Genomic DNA, 22503 nt, shown 5'->3' with positions numbered 1-22503 from the left:
GTTCTCCATGGCCTTCTTTCATAAGGAACGTATCCTGTGGTTTCTATTCCACAATAAATACTCAAGACATTATTGATCATGTTTTGCAAAAGCATTGTTGCACCATTGAGGAAAATGTGTTGATGTGGGAGAAGTCTCCTAAAGTTTTGTGGAGGAAATATTTCTATTTGTCTTCACAAATACAACTATGACCACGAATGATCACAAAACGTATTTTCATAAATTCGCCCAGAGATAGCAAGCAAAGCATCAGAGTGGGGGATGAGTTGGCTGCTGCTCTACCAACTCCAGGAATTACTCTGAACAATCACTTCAGCCCATCACTGAAATAATGCAGCTTAGATGTCCAGTTTATAACTGACTAGGAATTTGCAAAAGCTTCTCCATCAGAAAGGAAGGCTCAACTTGTTCCTGCACCAAAGGTTGTGCCAGTGTGTGGATGTGTACCTGAGCATGTACAAATTGGATCCGCACTTGGAAAAAATCACATAGTCAACCTATTTGCAAAATGGAAAACATGCGAGTAACTTCATTTTAAACATATGACGAAAATTTGGAAGGGGTCCCTTACGAAAATAAGTGGGACTTACGCCAATTAAAGCTGCCCTTCTTGTCATGACAAATAGTTACATCATCAGATGTAATTCATGGCTGTCAGATGGAACTATTGGGCACCATTGTTACATCCTGCTCAGAAAATTGATAGGAGCCTTATTGAGCACTAAACTACCACATAGTTTGAGGGAAAGCCAACCACGTGGTTCCATTAAAGTGTGAAAGAAAATTGATACATCAAATCTCACACATAGAAGTAGTAAATAAGGGAGAAATACATTCTTAAAATCGCAGGAGTAAATTGGAAAACAATACAGTATTATTATGATTTTTCAAGTAATTATCATTTATTGCAAATTTGCAGGTAATTTGCAAGAAAGCATATTAGATTTCAACAAGGTGGATATATTTACCAGGATTGCAGAAATTAACAAAAATTTTGGTAAGAATCAGAATATGCATTTTTAGGAAATTGTAACTGAATGCTTAGCGAAAGTAAAATTGTGGAATGTGAATGCACTGACTGCAGCAAATCATGTCAGAAGAACCATTAGCATTTATGTTGTATCTTTCATGTTCACTCTCAGATATCCAAACACACTTTAGGACCAGTAAAATATCTTATGAAGTATAATGCAGGAAAAATAATGACAAATTTGTGCACAGTAAAATCTTACAAAAAGCTATGATATGCTGTGGTCTATATGCATGGCACATTTCTGCTGCCATGCAGATAAATTTTGATTGTTGTGAGTGTGCATCATAATGAAACTATAGATCTTGTGCAGACTACAAAACTATGAATAAATGTTGCACACATACACATTTGCAGCATATACGCACAGAAGACCTTAATCATCACGCTATGGTGATTTTGAACATCCACCAGTGAAAGTGGATCAAACTTATCTAATTATTCAAATGTTGAGCAATGCTCAGAAGAGGTAACTTTAAAATGTACTCATTTCATAGCAGCAACCCTTTTTAAAAAGCTCCTTTATCACTAGGCTGGCAATGGAGTACATGGGTATTTTGAGTTGCCATAAAAGTAGGGAACTCCAAAGTGACAAAGCTATTTTAGGTGAGGTTTAGTTATTTCTCCAGTAATTACTCTTTTATCATGATTGCTTCAGACTTTGGCAGTGTTCTGCATCAGTGAGAGATGGACCATGGAGTCATTAGCAGGATGGACATGTCCACGGTCCCCAAAGAAAGAGGATAGAAGAGCTCATGCCTACACACCCATCCCCTCAAGGATATATAGGGAATCACTCCCCGACAGCCAGTTATCTAAAGAGAAAGGCACCTGCAGGCAAATGTTGTCAAAGCTTGGAAAATAGAGGCCATTCATTTTCTTCAGATATGGTGACAGCTATTTGCCTATATTCATCCTTAAACTGTTTTTTTTTTAGTGTAGATGAAGTTCAGTGATACCTTCAACTCCTTAGCTTCTGGACTATACCTGACAATGGCAGGTGATCCATACCATATCATAAACTGCAGCTCACTGTTGTGTTACATTTGCACTTATGGAAAATATTTATTATCACCTTTGCCATGTTTAGAAATCAGCAGTCATAGGTAAATTAATATGAAATTGCAGGATTCCTGAAAGTCATTTCAGTCCATCTTTAATCAGACTTTATCTTGCACTAAATGTTGTAATCATGTAAGTCATTGACTGGATAGCAAGCAACAAAAAGCTTTTCACTGTACCTTGGTACACGTGACAATAATAAACTAACCTTTCGGGTCCCTTTCGGAATGGCAGGCAGTGACCAGTGGGGTACCGCAAGGTTCGGTGCTGGGACCCCAGCTATTTATGATATACATTAATGACTTAGATGAAGGGATTAAAAGTACCATTAGCAAATTTGCAGATGATACTAAGCTGGGGGGTAGTGTGAATTGTGAGGAAGATGCAATAAGGCTGCAGGGTGACTTGGACAGGTTGTGTGAGTGGGCGGATACATGGCAGATGCAGTTTAATGTAGATAAGTGTGAGGTTATTCACTTTGGAAGTAAGAATAGAAAGGCAGATTATTATCTGAATGGTGTCAAGTTAGGAAGAGGGGATGTTCAACGAGATCTGGGTGTCCTAGTGCATCAGTCACTGAAAGGAAGCATGCAGGTACAGCAGGCAGTGAAGAAAGCCAATGGAATGTTGGCCTTCATAACAAGAGGAGTTGAGTATAGGAGCAAAGAGGTCCTTCTACAGTTGTACCGGGCCCTGGTGAGACCGCACCTGGAGTACTGTGTGCAGTTTTAGTCTCCAAATTTGAGGAAGGATATTCTTGCTATTGAGGGCGTGCAGCGTAGGTTCACTAGGTTAATTCCCGGAATGGCGGGACTGTCGTATGTTGAAAGGCTGGAGCAATTAGGCATGTATACACTGGAATTTAGAAGGATGAGGGGGATCTTATTGAAACATATAAGATAATTAGGGGATTGGATACATTAGAGGCAGGAAACATGTTCCCAATGTTGGGGGAGTGCAGAACAAGGGGCCACAGTTTAAGAATAAGGGGTAGGCCATTTAGAACGGAGATGAGGAAGAACTTTTTCAGTCAGAGAGTGGTGAAGGTGTGGAATTCTCTGCCTCAGAAGGCAGTGGAGGCCAGTTCGTTGGATGCTTTCAAGAGAGAGCTGGATAGAGCTCTTCAGGATAGCGGAGTGAGGGGGTATGGGGAGAAGGCAGGAACGGGGTACTGATTGAGAGTGATCAGCCATGATCGCATTGAATGGCGGTGCTGGCACGAAGGGCTGAATGGCCTACTCCTGCACCTATTGTCTATTGTCTATTGTCTAAACTGTGAGCTCCCTTTATGAACAATGAATTCCATAGGAATTTTGAGGACAAAGGCTCCTTTCCAAGTCCATATCCTGGAAATGAATTTTGTTTGTAGCATATGTCTCGGGTCGTGTGCAACGACTACCAGTTTCAGCACTTAGCCGAAGTGAAGGGTTGGATCTTGAGGGCAACATCTATCTCGGCTCCATGTGTGTGTCAAGGTTCCAGATGGAGTTGCTGAATGATGACACAATCAGAGCTAAGGAGCCAACTGGAGTCCAGTGAAAAGTGATATAAGAGCACAAGGTAACATTCTATTGCCTTTACTGGAAGGGGATGCCTATAGAGCCCCCTTATTATCTGCTGTATGCAGTATAATCTGGCCAAACGCAGGCTCACTAAAGGAGGTGCATGTCACTAAATGATGATAAAAGGAATGTAGTATACATTCTACTGAGTAGTCCTGAGGATGGCACTTAGGTTCTGTATTACGAGAGTGATTATATTTGGTGAATTGATGGTAGATGATTGCACCACATGGTTTTGGAATTGACCAGGCAAAGTTCATGTTGGCACTCCAGTGTCTGCCCGTGAGTATTTACATCAAAAGTTGTAGGTGTTTATATCAAGAGCAATAGGCTTTACCTGCGCTTGTTTGTACTCACGTTTCTGCATTGCAAAGAAAGCTCATCAATGCCTCTACATCCTTAGAAGATTTGCTATGTTGCCAAATATGCTAGTGAACATCCACAGGTATATGGTAGAGAACTTATTTATAGGTTGCATCACGATTCTGTAAATCAAATGCCCAGGAATGAAGGATCCTGCAGAATGTGGTAGACATTGCCCGGTCCATCACAAATACTGATTTCCTCACCATTGCAGGGATCTACAGGAAGCACTGCTTCGAAAAGTCAACTAATATCATTAAAGACCCACTCTACCCTAACAATGTTTTCATCTTACTACTGTCATCGGGATTGAGCTACAGGAGCCTAAAAACTATGATCGTTCAAGAATAGCTTCTTCCCAGCAACCATCAGACTCTTGAACTGTGAAACACTAATCACACCTACCTCAGCAACTAAGTCCTGCCGTACAGTATAGCAAAGGGGATTACAGAGGCATGAGGCAGGAGCTGGCCAAAATTGACTGGAAGGAGGCCCTAGCAGGGAAGACTGGAACAGCAATGGCAGGTATTCCTGGGAATAATGCAGAAGTTGCAGGATCAATTTATCCCAAAGAGGAGGAAAAATTCTAAGGGGAGTAAGAGGCACCCGTGGCTGACAAGGGAAGTCAAGGACAGCATAAAAATAAAAGGGAAGAAGTATAACATAGCAAAGAAGAGTGGGAAGCCAGAGGATTGGGACTCTTTTAAAGAGCAACAGAAGATAACTAAAAAGGCAATACGGGGAGAAAAGATGAGGTACGAGGGTAAACTAACAAATAATATAAAGGAGGATAATAAAAGCTTTTTTAGGTATGTAAAGAGGAAAAAAATAGTCAAGGCAAATGTGGGTCCCTTGAAGATAGAAGCGGGGGAATTTATTATGGGGAACAAGGAAATGGCAGACGAGTTGAACCGGTACTTTGGATCTGTCTTCACTAAGGAGGATACAAACAATCTCCCAGATGTTCTAGTGGCCAGAGATCCTAGGGTGACAGAGGAACTGGAGGAAATCCACATTAGGCAGGAAAAAGTTTTGGGTAGACTGATGGGACTCAAGGCTGATAAATCCCCAGGGCCTGATGGTCTGCATCCCAGGGTGCTTAAGGAGGTGGCTCTAGAAATTGTGGACGCATTAGTGATTATTTTCCAATGTTCTATAGATTCCGGGTCAGTTCCTGTGGATTGGAGGGTAGCTAATGTTATCCCACTTTTCAAGAAAGGAGGGAGAGAGAAAACGGGAAATTATAGACCAGTTAGTCTGACATCAGTGGTGGGGAAGATGCTGGAGTCAATTATAAAAGACGAAATTGCGGAGCATTTGAATAGCAGTAACAGGATCGTTCCGAGTCAGCATGGATTAACGAAGGGGAAATCATGCTTGATTAATCTACTGGAATTTTTTGAGGATGTAACTAGGAAAATTGACAGGGGAGAGCCGGTGGATGTGGTGTACCTCGACTTTCAGAAAGCCTTCGATAAGGTCCCACATAGGAGATTGGTGGGCAAAATTAGAGCACATGGTATTGGAGGTAGGGTACTGACATGGATAGAAAGTTGGTTGACAGACAGAAAGCAAAGAGTGGGGATAAATGGGTCCCTTTCAGAATGGCAGGCAGTGACTAGTGGGGTACCGCAAGGCTCGGTGTTGGGACCGCAGCTATTTACGATATACATCAATGACTTGGATGAAGGGATTAAAAGTACCATTAGCAAATTTGCAGATGATACAAAGCTGGGTGGCAGTGTGAACTGTGAGGAAGATGTTATGAGGTTGCAGGGTGACTTGGACAGGTTGTGTGAGTGGGCGGATGCTTGGCAGATGCAGTTTAATGCGGATAAGTGTGAGGTTATCCACTTTGGTGGTAAGAATAGGAAGGCAGATTATTATCTGAATGGTGTCAAGTTAGGAAAAGGGGACGTACAACGTGATCTGGGTGTCCTAGTGCATCAGTCACTGAAAGGAAGCATGCAGGTACAGCAGGCAGTGAAGAAAGCCAATGGAATGTTGGCCTTCATAACAAGAGGAGTTGAGTATAGGAGCAAAGAGGTCCTTCTGCAGTTGTACAGGGCCCTAGTGAGACCGCACCTGGAGTACTGTGTGCAGTTTTGGTCTCCAAATTTGAGGAAGGATATTCTTGCTATTGAGGGCGTGCAGCGTAGGTTTACTAGGTTAATTCCCGGAATGGCGGGACTGTCATATGTTGAAAGACTGGAGCGACTAGGCTTGTATACACTGGAATTTAGAAGGATGAGAGGGGATCTTATCGAAACGTATAAGATTATTAAGGGGTTGGACACATTAGAGGCAGGAAACATGTACCCAATGTTGGGGGAGTCCAGAACCAGGGGCCACAGTTTAAGAATAAGGGGTAGGCCATTTAGAACAGAGATGAGGAAAAACTTTTTCAGTCAGAGAGTTGTGAATCTGTGGAATTCTCTGCCTCAGAGGGCAGTGGAGGCCAATTCTCTGAATACATTCAAGAGATAGCTAGATAGAGTTCTTAAGGATAGCGGAGTCAGGGGGTATGGGGCGAAAGCAGGAACGGTGTACTGATTGAGAATGATCAGCCTATTGTCTATTGACTTTGTTTTGGCTGCACTACGTACTGTGATTTTGCACTATTATGGATTGGTCACTGAGTGCCACTGATTATTAACTTATTATATTATTGATTATTAAATATTTTTGTTATTGTATTAATGCTCCTGTAAATCTGCAGCATTCAAGAATTTCATTGTTCCATTGCCAGTGCTTATGACAATTAAACCTATTGACAAAGTCATACAGTGTTGGTCTGAAGGAATAGATGAGATCCTTTGCGCCTGCTTTCCATCAGTGGACTGGTCCATATTCAAGGAATCTGTAACCAACCTAAATGAGTATGCCATGGCAGTCACAGACATCATCAATAAGTGCGCAGAGGAATGCTTGCTGAAGAAGACTATATGACCACACGACTCGCCAGCCGGAAACCATGAAGTCTATCGATGACCTTCAAAACAAAAATCTATTTACAGCCTTTACTATGCCATCCAAGATAGCAAGAAGAAATTCTGGAACAAGCTGGAGTCTCAGAAAAACGACAGATACCCGCTGATTGTGGCAAGGCTACAAAGTGAAATCATGCACTGCAACGACGTGTCCCTTCCCGATGAGCTCAATGCATCATATCCTACCTTTGAACAGAGGGTCAGTGGAATGAGTTATTCCCCCTTCCCCCCCCCCCAGTCTCTGGTTGGCCTGAATCCATGGTCACTGTTACAGATGTCAGATCGTCCTTCCTGAGAATGTACCCCCGGAAAGCAACTGACCTGGATAAAGTCCCCTTTCACATTCTTAGAATCTACATTGTCCAGCTGTCAGGAATTTACACATACATCTTTAACCTCTCTCTACTCCAGGTGGCGCAGCGGTAAAGTTGCTGCTTTACAGTGCCAGAGACCCGGGTTCGATCCTGGCTATATGTGCTTGTCTGTACGGAGTTTGTGCGTTCTGCCCGTGACCTGTGTGGATTTCCTCCCACACTCCAAAGACGTACAGGTTTGTAAGTTGATTGGCTTGGTATAAAACGTAAAAATTGTCCCTAGAGTGTAGGATAGTTGTTAGTGTGCGGTGATCGCTGGTCGGTGCAGACTCAGTGGGCCGAAGGGCCTGTTTTCGCACTGTATCTCAAAAACTAAAACTAAAAAACTGCTCTATTCTGAGGTTCCACCAGCTTTAAGAAGACCACTATCGTCCTGGTGTCAAAGAGTAAGGTAGCATGCCTCAACTACTGTCCTATGGCTCTATTCACCGTCATGAAATATTTTGAGAGGTTGTTCATGGTGTACTATCTTCCAGACAGCTTTGACTCGGTTTGCCGATCATCACAGCAGATGCCATCTCCCTGGTCCTATACCCATCACTGGAACAGTTGGAAACATGTCAGATTCCTATTTGTTGACTCTAGATGCACCTTCGACATCAAATCCCAACCAAACTCATCTGCAAACTCCTGTACCTAGGAGTCAGCTTCCCCTCTGCAACTGGGTGCATGACTTCCTGACCCATAGACCACAATCAGTGAGGACAGTTGACAAATAATTCAGATTAGAGAAGGAGGTGTGCAGGTGTTTAAAGAGCAGCCATCAGCTTGAAGCCCCACTGGTTTCAGCAGCTGAGAGTAGGAGCAACTTGGGTGATTTATGAAGCAGTCGTTAATATTCCGGAGTGACTGCTTCTCGAGGTGCATAAATGGAAGGCAAGCACAGCTGGATGGCCTCTTTTGTGAGAGGGAAAGTGTAGAGGCTTTGACTTGTAAGGCTTTGGTGAGGAGGCTGAGTGGAGAGTGACGGCAGAATAAGGTAAGGTCTGCTTTTCTTTTTGTGTGTCCAGCTGAGGCTCCTGACTAACCATGTGAGGGAGCTAGAGTTGCAGCTGAACGACCTCAGGATTGTTTGAGAAAATGAGAGCGTTATGGATAAGTGTTGTAGTGAGATGGTCGCACCTATGGTACAGAAAGACAGTAAATAGATGACTATGAAGAAATAGAGTAGGCAGAGAGTGCAAGAATCCTTTGCAGCCATTCTCCTCCAAAAATAGTATACCTTCTGGATACTGTTTTGGAGAAGTGGGGGTGGTGGGGGTTGACAGTTCATAGAAAAGAACAGCAGGAGTCAGATCTGTGGCATTAGGCTTGGTTCTGAGGCACAGCAGGTTAGGGTGTAGTCAGACAAAGGTTAGAGTGATAGATGATTCATTAGTTTAGAGGGCCAGACTGGGAGATTCTGTGGCAGCACGTGGAACTCCAGGATGATGTGTTGCCTCCCTGGTGTCAGGGCACAGAATTTCTCGGAGCAGCGGCAGAATATTTGTAGGGGGGGGGCAGCCAGAAACCATTGTGCATATTGGCACAAACAACATAAATAGGAAAAAAGATGACATCTTGTGGAGTGAACATAGGGAGTGAGGCAAATGATTAAAAGCAGGACCTCAAAGATAGTAATCTCTGGATTGCTTCCAGTGCCACATGCTGAAGGTATGAATAGGAAGATAGAGCAGGTGACTGCATGTATGAGAGGTTGGCGCAGGGGGTAGGGATTCAGAATTTTGGATTATTGGAATCTCCACTGGGCCAGAGGGATCTGTAAAAGAGAGACAGGTTGCACCTAAACTGGAGGGGAACGATATCCTGGTGGGAAATTTTGCCTGTGCTACCCGAGAGGGTTTAAACTAGATTGGGTGGAGGATGGGATGCCACGCAGTAGCGAGACAGGTGGGAAGCTGGAAGAGGGTACAGAAATCAACGGGATGTTGTAGCCATTACATAAAACCGGCTAAGGGAGGGACAGGATTGGCAACTTAATGTTCCAGGGAATAGGTGCTGCAGGCGATATAAAGGTTTGGGTTGAATAGATGGGTGTGTTGCATCACTGATTGAGGAGAGGTCACGGCAGTAGTTCAAGATTACATTACTGAAGGATCATCCAGTGAAGCTATATGTGGAGTTGAGAAATAAAAAGGGGATGATCACATTGTTGGGATTGTACAATAGGTCCTAAATAGTAAATGAGAATTAGAGGAACAAAAATGTCCGGTAATTGCAGACGGCTACAAGAATAACAAGTCATAGTCGGGAATTTTAACATTTCCAATGTAGATTGTGACTGCCAGAGTGCTTAGATTGGGTACAAATTGCTAAATGTGTTCAAGAATGTTTCCTGAGGCAATATGTACAGGACATTACAAGGGAGGTGCAAAGATTGACATATTCTTAGGGAATTGGGCAGTGCAAGTGACTGAAGTTTTTGTGGGCGAGCCTTTTGGGACCAATGACCACAGTTCTATTAGCTTTATCATAGTTATGGATAAGGGCAGGGCTAGTCCACAAGTTAAAAGTAAAGTAGAGGGCAAATGGTTGAGTGTAGGAACCCTGGATGATGAGAGTAATTGAGGTTCTAGTGAGGAAAAGGGAGGAGGCATCAGTCAGGTCCAGGCAGCTAGAATCAAATGTATCCCTGGAAGAGGAGAGGGGATTGAGGATCATAACTCAGGAGGGCAAAAAAGGGAGCATAAGATAACTAAGGCAGATACAATTAAGGAGGATCCAAAGAGATTTTATGTATATCAGGAGGAAATGATAATAAGAGAGAATTAGGCTCATCAAAAACCAAAGTGGTCATCAATGTGTGGAGCCGCAGGAGATGGACAAAGATCCTCAATGAATATTTCTCTGTTTTACTGTGGAAAAATACATGAAGACTAAGGAACTTGGGAAAGTTAATGGAGATGTCTTGAGGATCACCTCGGGCGATCTCCCCTTCACAGCCTCCAACCTTCTAGTACTGCCCATTTTCATCTCCTTCCCAAAATTCGCAAACAGGACTGGCAGGTAGAATCAGGCAAGGATGCCTGCTCCTGCCCCACTGAACTCATCTCCAAGTACCTCAATTCCATCTTGTTCCTCCCCCCCTCCCCCCTTGTCTAGTCCCTCCTGACCTACATACAAGACACCACACATGCTCTTCAACACTTCAATAACTTTCTTCAATCCCTCGGTCCCCACTGCTTCATCTTTACCATGAATGTCCAGTCCCGTTACACCTTCAATCGCTGTTCCTCCCTTCAACAGAGACCCAATCAGTTCCCCACAACTAACACTCTCCTCACCCTTTCAAATTTGGCTTACCCTCAATAACTTCTCTTTTGACTGCTCTAACTTCATTCAAGTTAAACGTGTAACCATGGGCACATGCATGGATCCCAGCTATACCTGGCATTTTGTGTGGCGAGGAACTACAGATGCTGGTTGATACCAAAGATAGATATAACATTTTGGAGTAACTTGGCGGGTCAGGCAGCATCTCCGGAGAAAAGGAATAGGTGATTTTTAGGGTTGGAACCCTTCCTCAGTCTATACCTGATATTTTGTTGGTTATGTCAAGCAGTCCTTGTTCCAAACATATGCTGGTATCATCCTCAAACTCTTTCTGTGCTACATCGTTGACTACATTGGGGATGCTTCTGCACCCATACAGAACTCATTAATTTCATCAACTTTACCACAACTTTCATCCTGCCGTCAAGTTCACTTGGACTATCTCTCACAATTCTCTCCCATTTCTTGATCGCTCTGCCTCCATCATAGGGGACAGATTGATTAGTAGGATTGGCTATTACAATTCCTGAAGATTTGCACTACAATTGACTTGCACGGTGTTGTTCTTGGGGATGACCACTAGGTGATGTTGCTACCATTCAGACACATCTTCAGTTGTGTACCTCAAGGTCACTGGGTGTTTCGGCCTTTTATCACAAGACACCCTCAGTCGATGCAGGCCCACCGCAGGGTGATCAGGCCTGGGTGTGTGTCTTATGGTTAGCCTCTAGATGGTCACATGGCAGCCCAGACAGCATCTCTTCTTTTCATCCACAGCCAGTGACTGCTCCGTTCGGCGGCATTGGCAAGTTCTTTGGTTGCCTTCCTTTGGGCCTGCCCTCTGACTCCTACTTCCCTCAGGAGCCTTTACTATCTACTGTAAACCCACTTACTCCCACAATTATCTATCACCCTGCCTCTTGGAAGGACGCCATCTCATGAGGCTGCAACGCGTGGACGAGAACAGGACTACCCACAATCGAAAGCATCTATATGACGAGCTGTCTCAAGAAGGCAGCATCTATTGTCAATGATCCCAGCTATCCAGGCCATGCCCTCTGCTCACTGCCATCATTGAGGAGGAATTACAGAAGCAAGATGTCCCACACTGCCATGTTCAGGAACAGCTGCATGATTATAACCATCAGGTTCATGAACTGACTTGTACAGCCTAATCTTACCCTAGCAATGGAACACTATGGATCACCTCTTGAATTAATATGGACTTGATATCTCAGTGTTTTGCACTAAAGTCATTTTTTGCATAGTCTTTCATTTCAAAGTCTTGCAAAATGAATGTGTAATTTATATACATTATGTTTTTTATGTGGTCTAAGTATTTGTGCCTGTGATGCAGCTGCAAGCAAGATTTCCATTGTACCTGTACCTCACCATACGTGTGCATATGCCAAGAAGCACACCCTGACATGAACCTAGATCTTCAACTGCTTGTGGGCTGCAGCCTCCTCCATTGTATTTCCCAGCTGATAGGGATAGCACACAACAACAAAAAAGCTTTTCACTGTACCTCGGTACAGGTAAAATAAACTAAACTACAGATTTATAAAATAATTAATAGATTTTATAAAACAATCAACAAAAGCTGTAAAATAACAATAATCATTCAGTGTCATACACAAAATCAGATGCACCAGATTTTTTTACTGATCGCCCAGCCATTTCAGTTTGCATTTTATTTAAATTAATGGGTTACATTGTAATGATGGTTCTGTAGAGATGTGAACCAACGCACTTGATGTTCTGTTCAGCCACTGGAACCATTGCTCATTCCAAAGATGAAGCAGGTGTATCCTGACCTCAGAAGGCAAATGTTCTTTGCATCCGGGCCCAAAGTTAGCCTATGTTGCATGACCTAATTTACATAGTTCTCTGAGCTTGTTTGAAAAGGGCAGGTAAGGTTTTTTCTTGATTACTTAATTGTTAGGAATGTAGCACTTTATGATCTTTTCAAGCTTTTTAAAATAATATTTAAATATGAACAGCTTTTAAATGTTTTTGATCAGCAGTGAACTGTCGAGCCATCAAGGGAGATTGTGTATTGGGCCTCAGGATCCTGTGGTTTGGGTTTTTTGCAGACCACTCCATCTTAGAGGATAGCTGCAACAATGAGGCATCAAGGATGATCTAACCCATTATTGGAGACCATCTATATCTAATCCAGGCACACAGTTGTTCTCCATGTTCTGCTTTCCACATGTTTGACTGAAATGAATTTGCAATTATGTACTCATTTAGCGGATTATTTTTATTCTCTGGAATAAATTGTCCTCATCAAAAAACAAGTGATCTTAATATATATATTTTTTTGCCACCGAGATATATAGACCTTAATTTGTAAATTACACTGATGTTCGCTGCAGACCAGGGAAAGAACACATCATGTAAAGATAATAAGCACCCTAGAAACTTTTTGGTATTAGTTCAAAGAGGCCCTTGGGGTCCAGCAATTGTGGTGATGTCAATGTTTCAATGAACTTGTATGAATGTAGGATGAAATCAAGTAGTAGTTCTAAACTAGATATTAAAAAGAAATATAAGAATATATGGTTCCCAAACCGTTACTCTGTTGATGTTTTTTCGAGGAAACATCATAATTTGGTTGAAAATTACATAGTTGATGAAACCATGACATTGAAGAAATAAACTTGAATCCAAATTGTTTAAAGTAGATCATTTAAAATCAAATTCAATATTTGTCCGTTACTTGCTTAAAATGTTAGTTAACTGCCTAACCTGCTGAAATTAGAATTCCCTGTTTTAACTTTGAATTTCCAGCACCTACATTATTTTACTTTATTGTCAACATATTTTGCTGTTGAAAAGGGAATGTTTATATTTTGCAGGCTCATCTATGTCTCTTGAATATGGAGATATTGCAACAGGAGGTTCCAAAAATGCCATAAAGTGTCTCTATGGTCCTAGGTCCTGTTTGTGGCCTCGTTCAAGAGATGGAATAGTTTATGTACCATACACACTTGATAGAGCCTTCAGTAAGTCAAACTACCTATGTTAATATTTGGTCTGAATAAATATACACTTTTATTTGTTGTGATTAAATAGTATGTAACAAATTAATTGTTTTAAGCCAGGATTTATTACAATTAAGTTGTTGTTGCTTTTAGTTCCTACTGTTATAATATACAAAGTATTACACAGGATTTGTACATTTACATTTGTTGATTTAAGTCTTTGAACTCAATTTGCTTACAACACGTTGAACACAGATTTTCTGGCACGTGATGGGCAAAATTATGAGACTTCAGCTATAATTCCCTGAGACAGATGGTATTGTAAACTGTATGTGAATGGAATGACCTGCCGACCCATCCTTGGCTCTCACTGTCTCCCCGGCCGTTTAGAGCCCCGGCTTCCTTCCCCATTCCCGACTCGCAAGGTGCACATGCGAGCCTCTCTCATCTGCTGCTGTTTCTTGCTGTCAGTGGTCTGAGGAAGGGACCTGATGTCACCTATCCATGTTCTCCAGAGATCCTAACCCCTGACCTTCTCCAAAACTCCTTTTGTCTATGACATAATTTTAATGTACACATAAGAAAGCTTAATTGATAATAATGCTCATCAAGAAATATAAATAGGACATTTAAGTGAAAGTTCACGAACAAATGCACCAATATGAAAATATTTTAAAGACGAAAATATTTTAAAGCAGCGGCCTATTCCAGATCTCTTCAACTGCATATTTTGAAAACCCTCTTAGATATTTTGTGGTAATAGTTTAGTTAGCATATATGAAAAAAGGAGCTGTGGTATGATACTGCATGTTTCCTTCAAAACAAATTCACCACCAGTTATTGCTTTCAGTGTAGTGGTCAGTTTTGTATCCATGCAGACCCTTTGATCATGCTGGCTTTGATTTTAATGATTCAATTATGTGACATTTATCAAGTGACCTTTTTTATCTTGAGCTATCTATCTCCTGTGTTTATGAAAATAAATGCCCATTAAGAAGACCAACCACATCCAACTTACCTCTCATGCGAACAATGTATTTCAGCGTGGATCAGGATCAATATTTCCATTGCTGTCATTGTAATGTTCATCAGGAAGACCTCCAGTCATAATTTTGTGCTTTTCAAATCACATTGACATAGAAATTCCATGCTAAAGGACCTTTGTAAGTGGCAACGGCAGATTTCTGTCATATCCAAATTTGCTCTTTATTATTGCACAGAGGTCACCCAGGCATCGTACTTGTGACTAAATGATTTCAGTGAGGTGCAAATATATCAAATGCTGGAATCCACCAGCTTTTCTGATTCCTCACTAATTCAAGCAATAATTTAATTGCACTTGTGTCCATAAAGGATCCTTTTAATAATTCCAAACTTTTAAGAATAAGAAAAAACTCCACTGTCTACAGGTGATTATTTATTACAAGAAGTATTTCTTCATGGTGAATACCATATTTCCAGACAGCAGACATGATGGTTTTTCCTGAGATAACTGGACCTGGATATTTTCAGCAGCCAATGCTGTCTGGAGGGATGAATCGTCGAAGACCAGGACTACTCTCCATTTCCCTGGCTCCTCACATCACTGCACTCTCTAACCACAGTACCAAAGCATTGGTGCAAGAGTTACTAAGTATCACCATGATGGTGGAAAATGCCATTGGCTTTCTTAAGTTAAGATTTCATTGCCTGCATCTGTGTCATAATTATGGTTAGACACAAAATGCTGGAGTAACCCAGCAGATCAGGCAGATCTCTGAAGAAAAGGAATAGGTGATGTCATGGGTTGGAACCCTTCTTCCATGGTGTGCCATAATTGTGTGCACCTTCCAACCATGGTATCTACAGAGTAGTCTTCTGTTTTTAACAGGAAAAGCTATTGCTCAAGTATATCTCGACTGTCTCTCTCCCAATGGACAACTACTACTTGAATCAAAGTGTAGATACCATCCTACTCGAGATGTAGAACTCATCATTGACTGGGCAGCAGTGATACCTGCATCACTGAGCTCTAAATATATACAACAGGCAACTCAAAGCTTTGGAAAGGTATCACTAACATTGTGTGCAGAATTCATTAACTTTACTGGAAGAATAAATGAACCAATGCCATGGTCTTTAAGCCACTAGCTCCAATAATAAAGCGCCAATTATACTTGACTGTGTTGGGTAGGCTCTGTCATTTGCATGCCCAACACCAGCAGCCTGAAGAAGGGTCTTGACCCGAAACATCACCCATTCCTTCTCTCCAGAGATGCTGCCTGAGCCACTGAGTTACTTACTCCAGCATTTTGGTCTACCAGATTCCTTAAACAGCTATACTATTCCCAGCCATGTCACAGGAAACAATTACCAGATGGATAAATGAAAAGATTCAAGGGTGTGTTCAAAATCTCCTTGAAAAAAAGGACTCAGCAACGGACTTGAATGAATGTGTTACAATTGTAATTCACTTCACAGGAAAATGTGTCGAGGAGTGTGTTCCCACCAAAACTACTCTAGTGTTCCCTAACCATAAGCCTTGGATGAACTAGGAGGTCTGCAATCTATTGAGGACCAGATCTCGGGCATACACATCTGGTGATGCAGGTTTACATAGGGGGTCCAGATATGAGCTTGATAAGGCCATGAGAAAGCCAAAGCGACATCTCCCCTAAATTGGAGGGTGAGATGGACATTCGGCAGTTGGGGCAGGGCTTGCACGCCATCAGTTCCTGCAAGACAAAACAATAGACAATAGGTGCAGGAGTAGGCCATTCGGCCCTTTGAGCCAGCACCGCCATTCACTGTGATCATGGCTGATCATCCACAATCGGTACCCCATTCCTGCTTTCTCCCCATATCCCTTGACTCCGCTATCTTTAAGAGTTCTATCTAACTCTCTTTTGAAAGCATCCAGAGAATCAGCCTCCACTGCCTTCTGAGGCAGAGAATTCCACAGATTCACAACTCTCTGGGTGGAAAAAGCTCTTCCTTATCTCCGTTCTAAATGGCCTACCCCTTATTCCTAAACTGTGGCCCTTAGTTCTGCATTCCCCCAACATCGGGAACATGTTTTCTGCCTCTAGCGTGTCCAATCCCATAATAATCTTATATGTTTCAATAAGGTCCCCTCTCATCCTTCTAAATTCTAGTGTACACAAGCCCAGTCACTCCATTATTTCAACATTTGACAGTCCAGCCAGCCCAGAAATTAACCTTGTGAACCTACACTGCAGTCCCTGCAAAACCAAGTGAGAGCTCAGCATTCAACACCATCATCCCCTCCAAATGTGTTAACAAATTTCGGGAACTGGGTCTGTACTCATTCCTAAACAACTGGATCCTCAACTCCCCCATTGGCAGATTGCAGACAGTACGCATTTGCATCAATGCTTCCCATTCGATAACTATCAGCACCGGAGCATCTCAGGTCTATTTGTTCTGTCCCCTGCTTTACTCACTCTATACCTATGACTGCGCAGACAGACATCTCCTTTAAATTTACCGACAACTCCACCGTTGTTAGATGAATTACGGGTAACGATGAGTCTGAGTATAAGAGGGAGATTGATCGTCTGATTGAATGGTGCCAGAGCACCAATCTTGCTCTCAACAAAAGACCATGGAGCTGATTGGTGGCTTTAGAAGAGGAAGCCTGAGGATCCACGATCTTGTCATCATCAGCATGTGGAGAAAGTCAATAACTTCAAGTTCCTCGGCGTGAATGCCGAAGTAAAGTTCCTGGGCCCAGCATATCGATGCAATCACTATGTTCTATGTTTCTAATCACAGAAAACCATCAATGCCTCTACTTCTTTAGAAGATTGAGGAGAATTGATATGTAAACAATATTCTCTTGATTGCACAAGTGTACGGTATAGAGCATATTGACTAGTTGCATCATAGCCTAATTTGGCAACTCAAATGCCCAGTAATGAAGGAGATTACAAAAAGTGGTGGGCATTGTTCAGTCCATCGCGGTTACTCACCTCCCGAGCATCGAGGGAGCTAAAAGATGTGCTGCCTCAAAAATGCAACCAGCATCAACAAAGACCCACACCACCATGGCCACATTCTTTATGCGCAGGCTGCTGTTAGCATATTATATTATTTTGTTTAGGTATATCTTGCCATATTATTTTGGACAGTTGGGGGCTGTCTTAGATAAATATATATATGGGCATAATGGACTTGGAGGAGCCAGAACAAGGTAGTATATCTGTGGATACAAGGACTGGGAGGAGTTAGACACAGGGAGGGAGAGGATACAGTTCTTACTAGACCTTCAACGAGAGCTGTGAGCAGATGGGGGGAACAGAGCAGCCAGCTACGACTTGAATGCGAAATAAGTACAGCCTGGTATGTTCATCCCTTTGTTTGTACCACTACTTCAATAAACAACTAATTAAACTGGAGAAAACATCTTGAAGATCTCTCTGTTGGGGCTTGCGTTAAGATCACTCCGACTCCCTGTATAGTAATAGCAATTAGAAAAGAGTTTACTGGAAAAGACTGAAGTTGCCATTATATTTTAAGTAAGAACTATCTCTATGAGTGAGACTGGAGCTTGGGAATCAACTGGACGGAACAAGGATTGTTTTATTTCACAAGCCTGACGCCGAATCCCACAGACTCGACAAGGTCGCCACCTGCGCCAATCTGACTAATGGAGATTGGAAACTTCGAAAGCCAATGCTTAGGGAAAGTAATTACGGCTACTATTAAGCTTTATTGGGAAAGCTATATGCCAGAAGCTGTATTGGAAAATGGCTGCTGTATTGGAATGCTGAGAACAAAGAAGTGACCTTGAGAATCGCACGATATCAGTTGTTTTTAATATTTGTGCTGATACGACATTATGTCAACATGTCTTAAAGGGACAGTGCACAAGTATGTCTGTGGTGAGATCTGATCTTCAGCCACAAAATGGCGATAACAGAAAAGATTCTGAAAAGGAAAGGAGGATTATCAAACCCATTGCCAAGGGCTTGGAATCGCTCATTGAGAAGCACCAGAAGAGAGAAAATTCAAGATATGAACAAGCTATCAAGTTAATGGAAATGATGAAAGAGCTCATGGAATCAAGTGAAAATGTAAATGGAGTACAATCTAACCTGATTCAATTAATCAGGGAGGCATTGGTAAAGTTACCACTGCCTGAAGATGAGCTTGAAAAACAAAATCAGTGGATTCACCAAGCAGTGGAAATTTTTATCGGGTTTACACAAGGTACTAAGGTTAGTCAGCAAACTACACACTCCATTGCTGGGAGTGCCACACAACAGAGTGATGTAAACTCAGATAACATTGGACCTGATGACAGTGTTTCAAATGTCTTAAAACCTAAATTGAGCCACAAATCTCGTTCTTCATCATGTGTATCTTCAACGCTCTCTGCTCGCATGAAAGCTCAGGCAGATATGGCTGTTTTCATAGAACGGGTTGCCTACCTGAAAGGCAAGCATGAGATTGAGGCACAAGAAGAACAAATGGAGGAAGAACAGAAGAGACAAAAGGAACAGCTGAGAAGCAAGGAAGAATAAATGGAGGAAGAACAGAAGAGACAGAAGAAACAGCTGAGAAGAAAGAAAGAACAACTGGAACTAGAGGCTGAACTGGCATCAACCAATGCAGGACTCAATATACTTGAGGCCATGAGAACAAGAAGCAGCTCTAGAGTATCTGATGCGATGAACTCTTATTGGAGAAAAGAAACTGCTCGAAAGGAAACATCAGCTAAATTAGAGCCACATGCAGCAGAATACTTGCCTGATCAAGTGCAACAGGTTGTTAGACCAAAACAAACAACACAGGGACCATCTGCTGGAGCTCATGATAGGACCCATCTAACTCAACACTCTCCTCAAAGGCAAAAAGCAAAGACTCATGACCAAAAGGGTGTGCAGGGGCATGTTCGCATTACCCCCCCGTACAGTATGATGGAAACCAAGTTGATATCTATAACCTAATCCAGAAGCAGAATGATATTAATGTTTTGGCTGAACAAAATCTGTCTTCTACTCTACCACCAAGAGACATTCCTGTTTATGATGGTGATCCTATGCAGTATGAATTTTTCATCATGGCATTTGAGAGAAAGACTAATGATAACAGTGACCACTTACATTTTCTAGAGCAACATACAAAAGGTCAAGCAAAAGACTTAGTCTGCAGCTGTCAACACTTATCTCCAGCCCAGGGCTATCTAAAGGCAAAAAATCTGCTTAAAGAGTATTTTGGTAATGAACATAAGATTGCCACTGCATATATGGTCAAGGCATTGGCCTGGTCAGTGATCAAATCAGAAGATGTGAAAGCATTGCAAGCATTCTCACACACATCTCACCTAAATGGAGGAAATGAATGCTGCTTCCAATATGAAGACTATTATTCTGAAACTGCTCAGAGACAAGTGGAGGGATAAGGCAAGTGAGCTACAAGGGGAGCTTGGAATCGAGCTAGATTTTCTGACCTGGTAGACTTCATAGAGAAACAAGCCAAGATACCATTTGATCCACTTTTTGGAAACATCCAGGATGTTAAGCCAGTTGCAACTGTCAATAGCTCTACTTTTGCTAAGGCAAGAGAAAGGCAGCAACCAAGAGGGAGCAGTTTTGCAACAACTGCAAAATCTGTAGAAACACTGATGGAAGAGAATCTAACAACAAAGGGAATGAAAAGAGACGTACCTACCGCCTAGCCACATGGTTCTTGTTTGTTCTGTAACAAAAGTGGTCACACATTAGGGCGGTTCAGTCAGAGAGTTGTGAATCTGTGGAATTCTCTGCCTCAGAAGGCAGTGGAGGCCAATTCTCTGAATGCATTCAAGAGAGAGCTAGATAGAGCTCTTAAGGATAGCGGAGTCAGGGGGTACGGGGAGAAGGCAGGAACGGGGTACTGATTGAGAATGATCAGCCATGATCACATTGAATGGCAGTGCTGGCTCGAAGGGCCGAATGGCCTACTCCTGCGTCTATTGTCTATCAAGAAGGAGCACAAAGCAAAGATGGACTTCTTAAAAGAAAAGGGAATCTGTTTTGGATGTTTGAAAATCACATGAGCAAAGTCTGCAAGTGGCTTGCGTTTGGCTTGTGATGTGTGCAACCAAAATGATGAATTTAAGAGAGAGTTAGATAGAGCTCTGGGGGCTAGTGGAATCAAGTGATATAGGGAGGAGTTGGGCACAGGTTACTGATTGTGGATGATCAGCCATGATCAGCAACGGCTCAAAGGGCCGAATGGCCTCCTCCTGCACCTATTTTCTATGTTTCTATGTAAAATCATCCTGAAATACTTCACATTGAACAAAAGGACAAAGAAAAGAAACCAGAACATACAGAATGGAATGAAAAGCCAATTGTGAGTGATGCTGTTCTCTCATCTCACATGTATGGTCATATTGGGGCCGGTGATGAAACCTGTATCTTCTCCATTGTACCGGTACAAGTGAAGAGCCACTAGGGGAGCACAGTGTTGCAAACATACACATTTTTGGATCATAGAAGTTCATCTACCTTTTGCACAGAAAGCTTGATGAGAAGGCTGAACGTTGCAGGACCAAAGACCAAAATTCTCTTGCGTACCATGAACCAAGCGAAGCCTGTGATCAGTCGTCATATCTTAGGTTTGGAAATATCTAGTCGGGCAAAGACAATTTTATTCAACTATCTGATGAGTTTACACATAAGACCATGCCTGTTTCTCAGCTAAACATTCCCAGACAAGAAGACCTGAAACAATGGCCTTATTTGAAGGATATTAAGATTCCTGAAATAGACTCTGACATTGACCTACTCATCGGATCAAATGCTTCAAAGGTATTGGAACCTTGGGAGCTGGTCAACAGCCAAGGGGATGGACCATACGCTATAAGAACCCTACTGGGGTGGGGCATCTATAGTCCCCAGAGAAGAGACAACGACAGCAGGGATGTAAATGGCTGCCCTGCTGCTGCTATCAATAGAATATCCATTGCAAACCTAGAGTAGCTACTGGTCAAACAATACAATCACGATTTCAGTGAAAGAACCAGTAAGGAAACAGAGGAAATGTCCAGAGAAGATGTAAAGTTCCAGGATATTGTGAATCGCTCAAAAAGGATGACAGATGGACACTATTGTCTAGACTTACCTTTCAAGCAAGAAGACGCCAGCGAAAGTGGCTACGGTACTGTTTCATATCTAAGACTGGAAAACGATCGCAAAGAAGTGCATGTTGCATTCATAATGGGAAAATCCAGAGTGGCACCATTAAAACAGATGTCGATTCCCAGAATGGAGCTTACAGCTGCAGTCCTAGCTGTCAGAGCCGTCGCAGCTGCGGCATGCCTGCAGTCCGTCTGTCTTTTGTGTTTTTTGTTGTTTTTGTCTCAATTGTAGTGTTAATATGATGTAGTGTTGTATGTTATGTTTTGGGGGGGGGGGTGGGAGGGAACGGGAACTGTAACTGTAACATTCTCTCTCCAGAACGGAGACGCGACCTTTGTTCTGTGCCATGTCTCCGTTCCCGTTGCGGCCTACCACCGGCCATGCACCTGGGACCACCTGGGTCTCTGGTTCGCAGAGCCCGCGGTCCGGACTCACCACCTGCGGCGCTGGCTGCCTGCGAATGCTGCGGGAACGGCTGCGACTCGTCTCCGGAGGCTCCGGCGCGGGCCGCGTGGACGTCGGAAGCCCGCAGGCCCCTGGATGGGGGCCGACATCGGGAGCTCCGGCAGCGGCAGAGGCAACGTGTTCGCCCGCCCCGAATCGCGGGGCTTGGGTCGGCCCGCCACGGACCTTTCACCATCCGGCGCGGCCTGAAATAGGCCGCGGGATTTTTTTTCACCGCCCAGCGGGGGCTTCAATATCGGGAGCCCCGACCGCCCCGACGTGGCAA

General features: G+C 42.8%; 1 protein-coding gene across 1 annotated transcript in view; it reads left to right on the top strand.

The window, feature by feature from the left end:
- LOC144602058 (astacin-like metalloendopeptidase) overlaps positions 1-22503 on the top strand; it is a 131967-nt gene that overhangs the window by 18307 nt on the left and 91157 nt on the right. The window contains exons 5-6 of the mRNA XM_078414740.1: positions 920-997; positions 13519-13665. Of these exons, the coding sequence (XP_078270866.1) occupies positions 920-997; positions 13519-13665 (225 nt within the window). The remainder of the gene's footprint in view (positions 1-919; positions 998-13518; positions 13666-22503) is intronic.

Source organism: Rhinoraja longicauda, chromosome 18 (genome assembly GCF_053455715.1).
Source record: "Rhinoraja longicauda isolate Sanriku21f chromosome 18, sRhiLon1.1, whole genome shotgun sequence".
Taxonomy (NCBI): domain Eukaryota; kingdom Metazoa; phylum Chordata; class Chondrichthyes; order Rajiformes; family Arhynchobatidae; genus Rhinoraja; species Rhinoraja longicauda.
The sequence above is the reverse complement of the archived record's forward strand: the minus strand, read 5'-3'. Positions and strand labels throughout refer to the sequence as shown.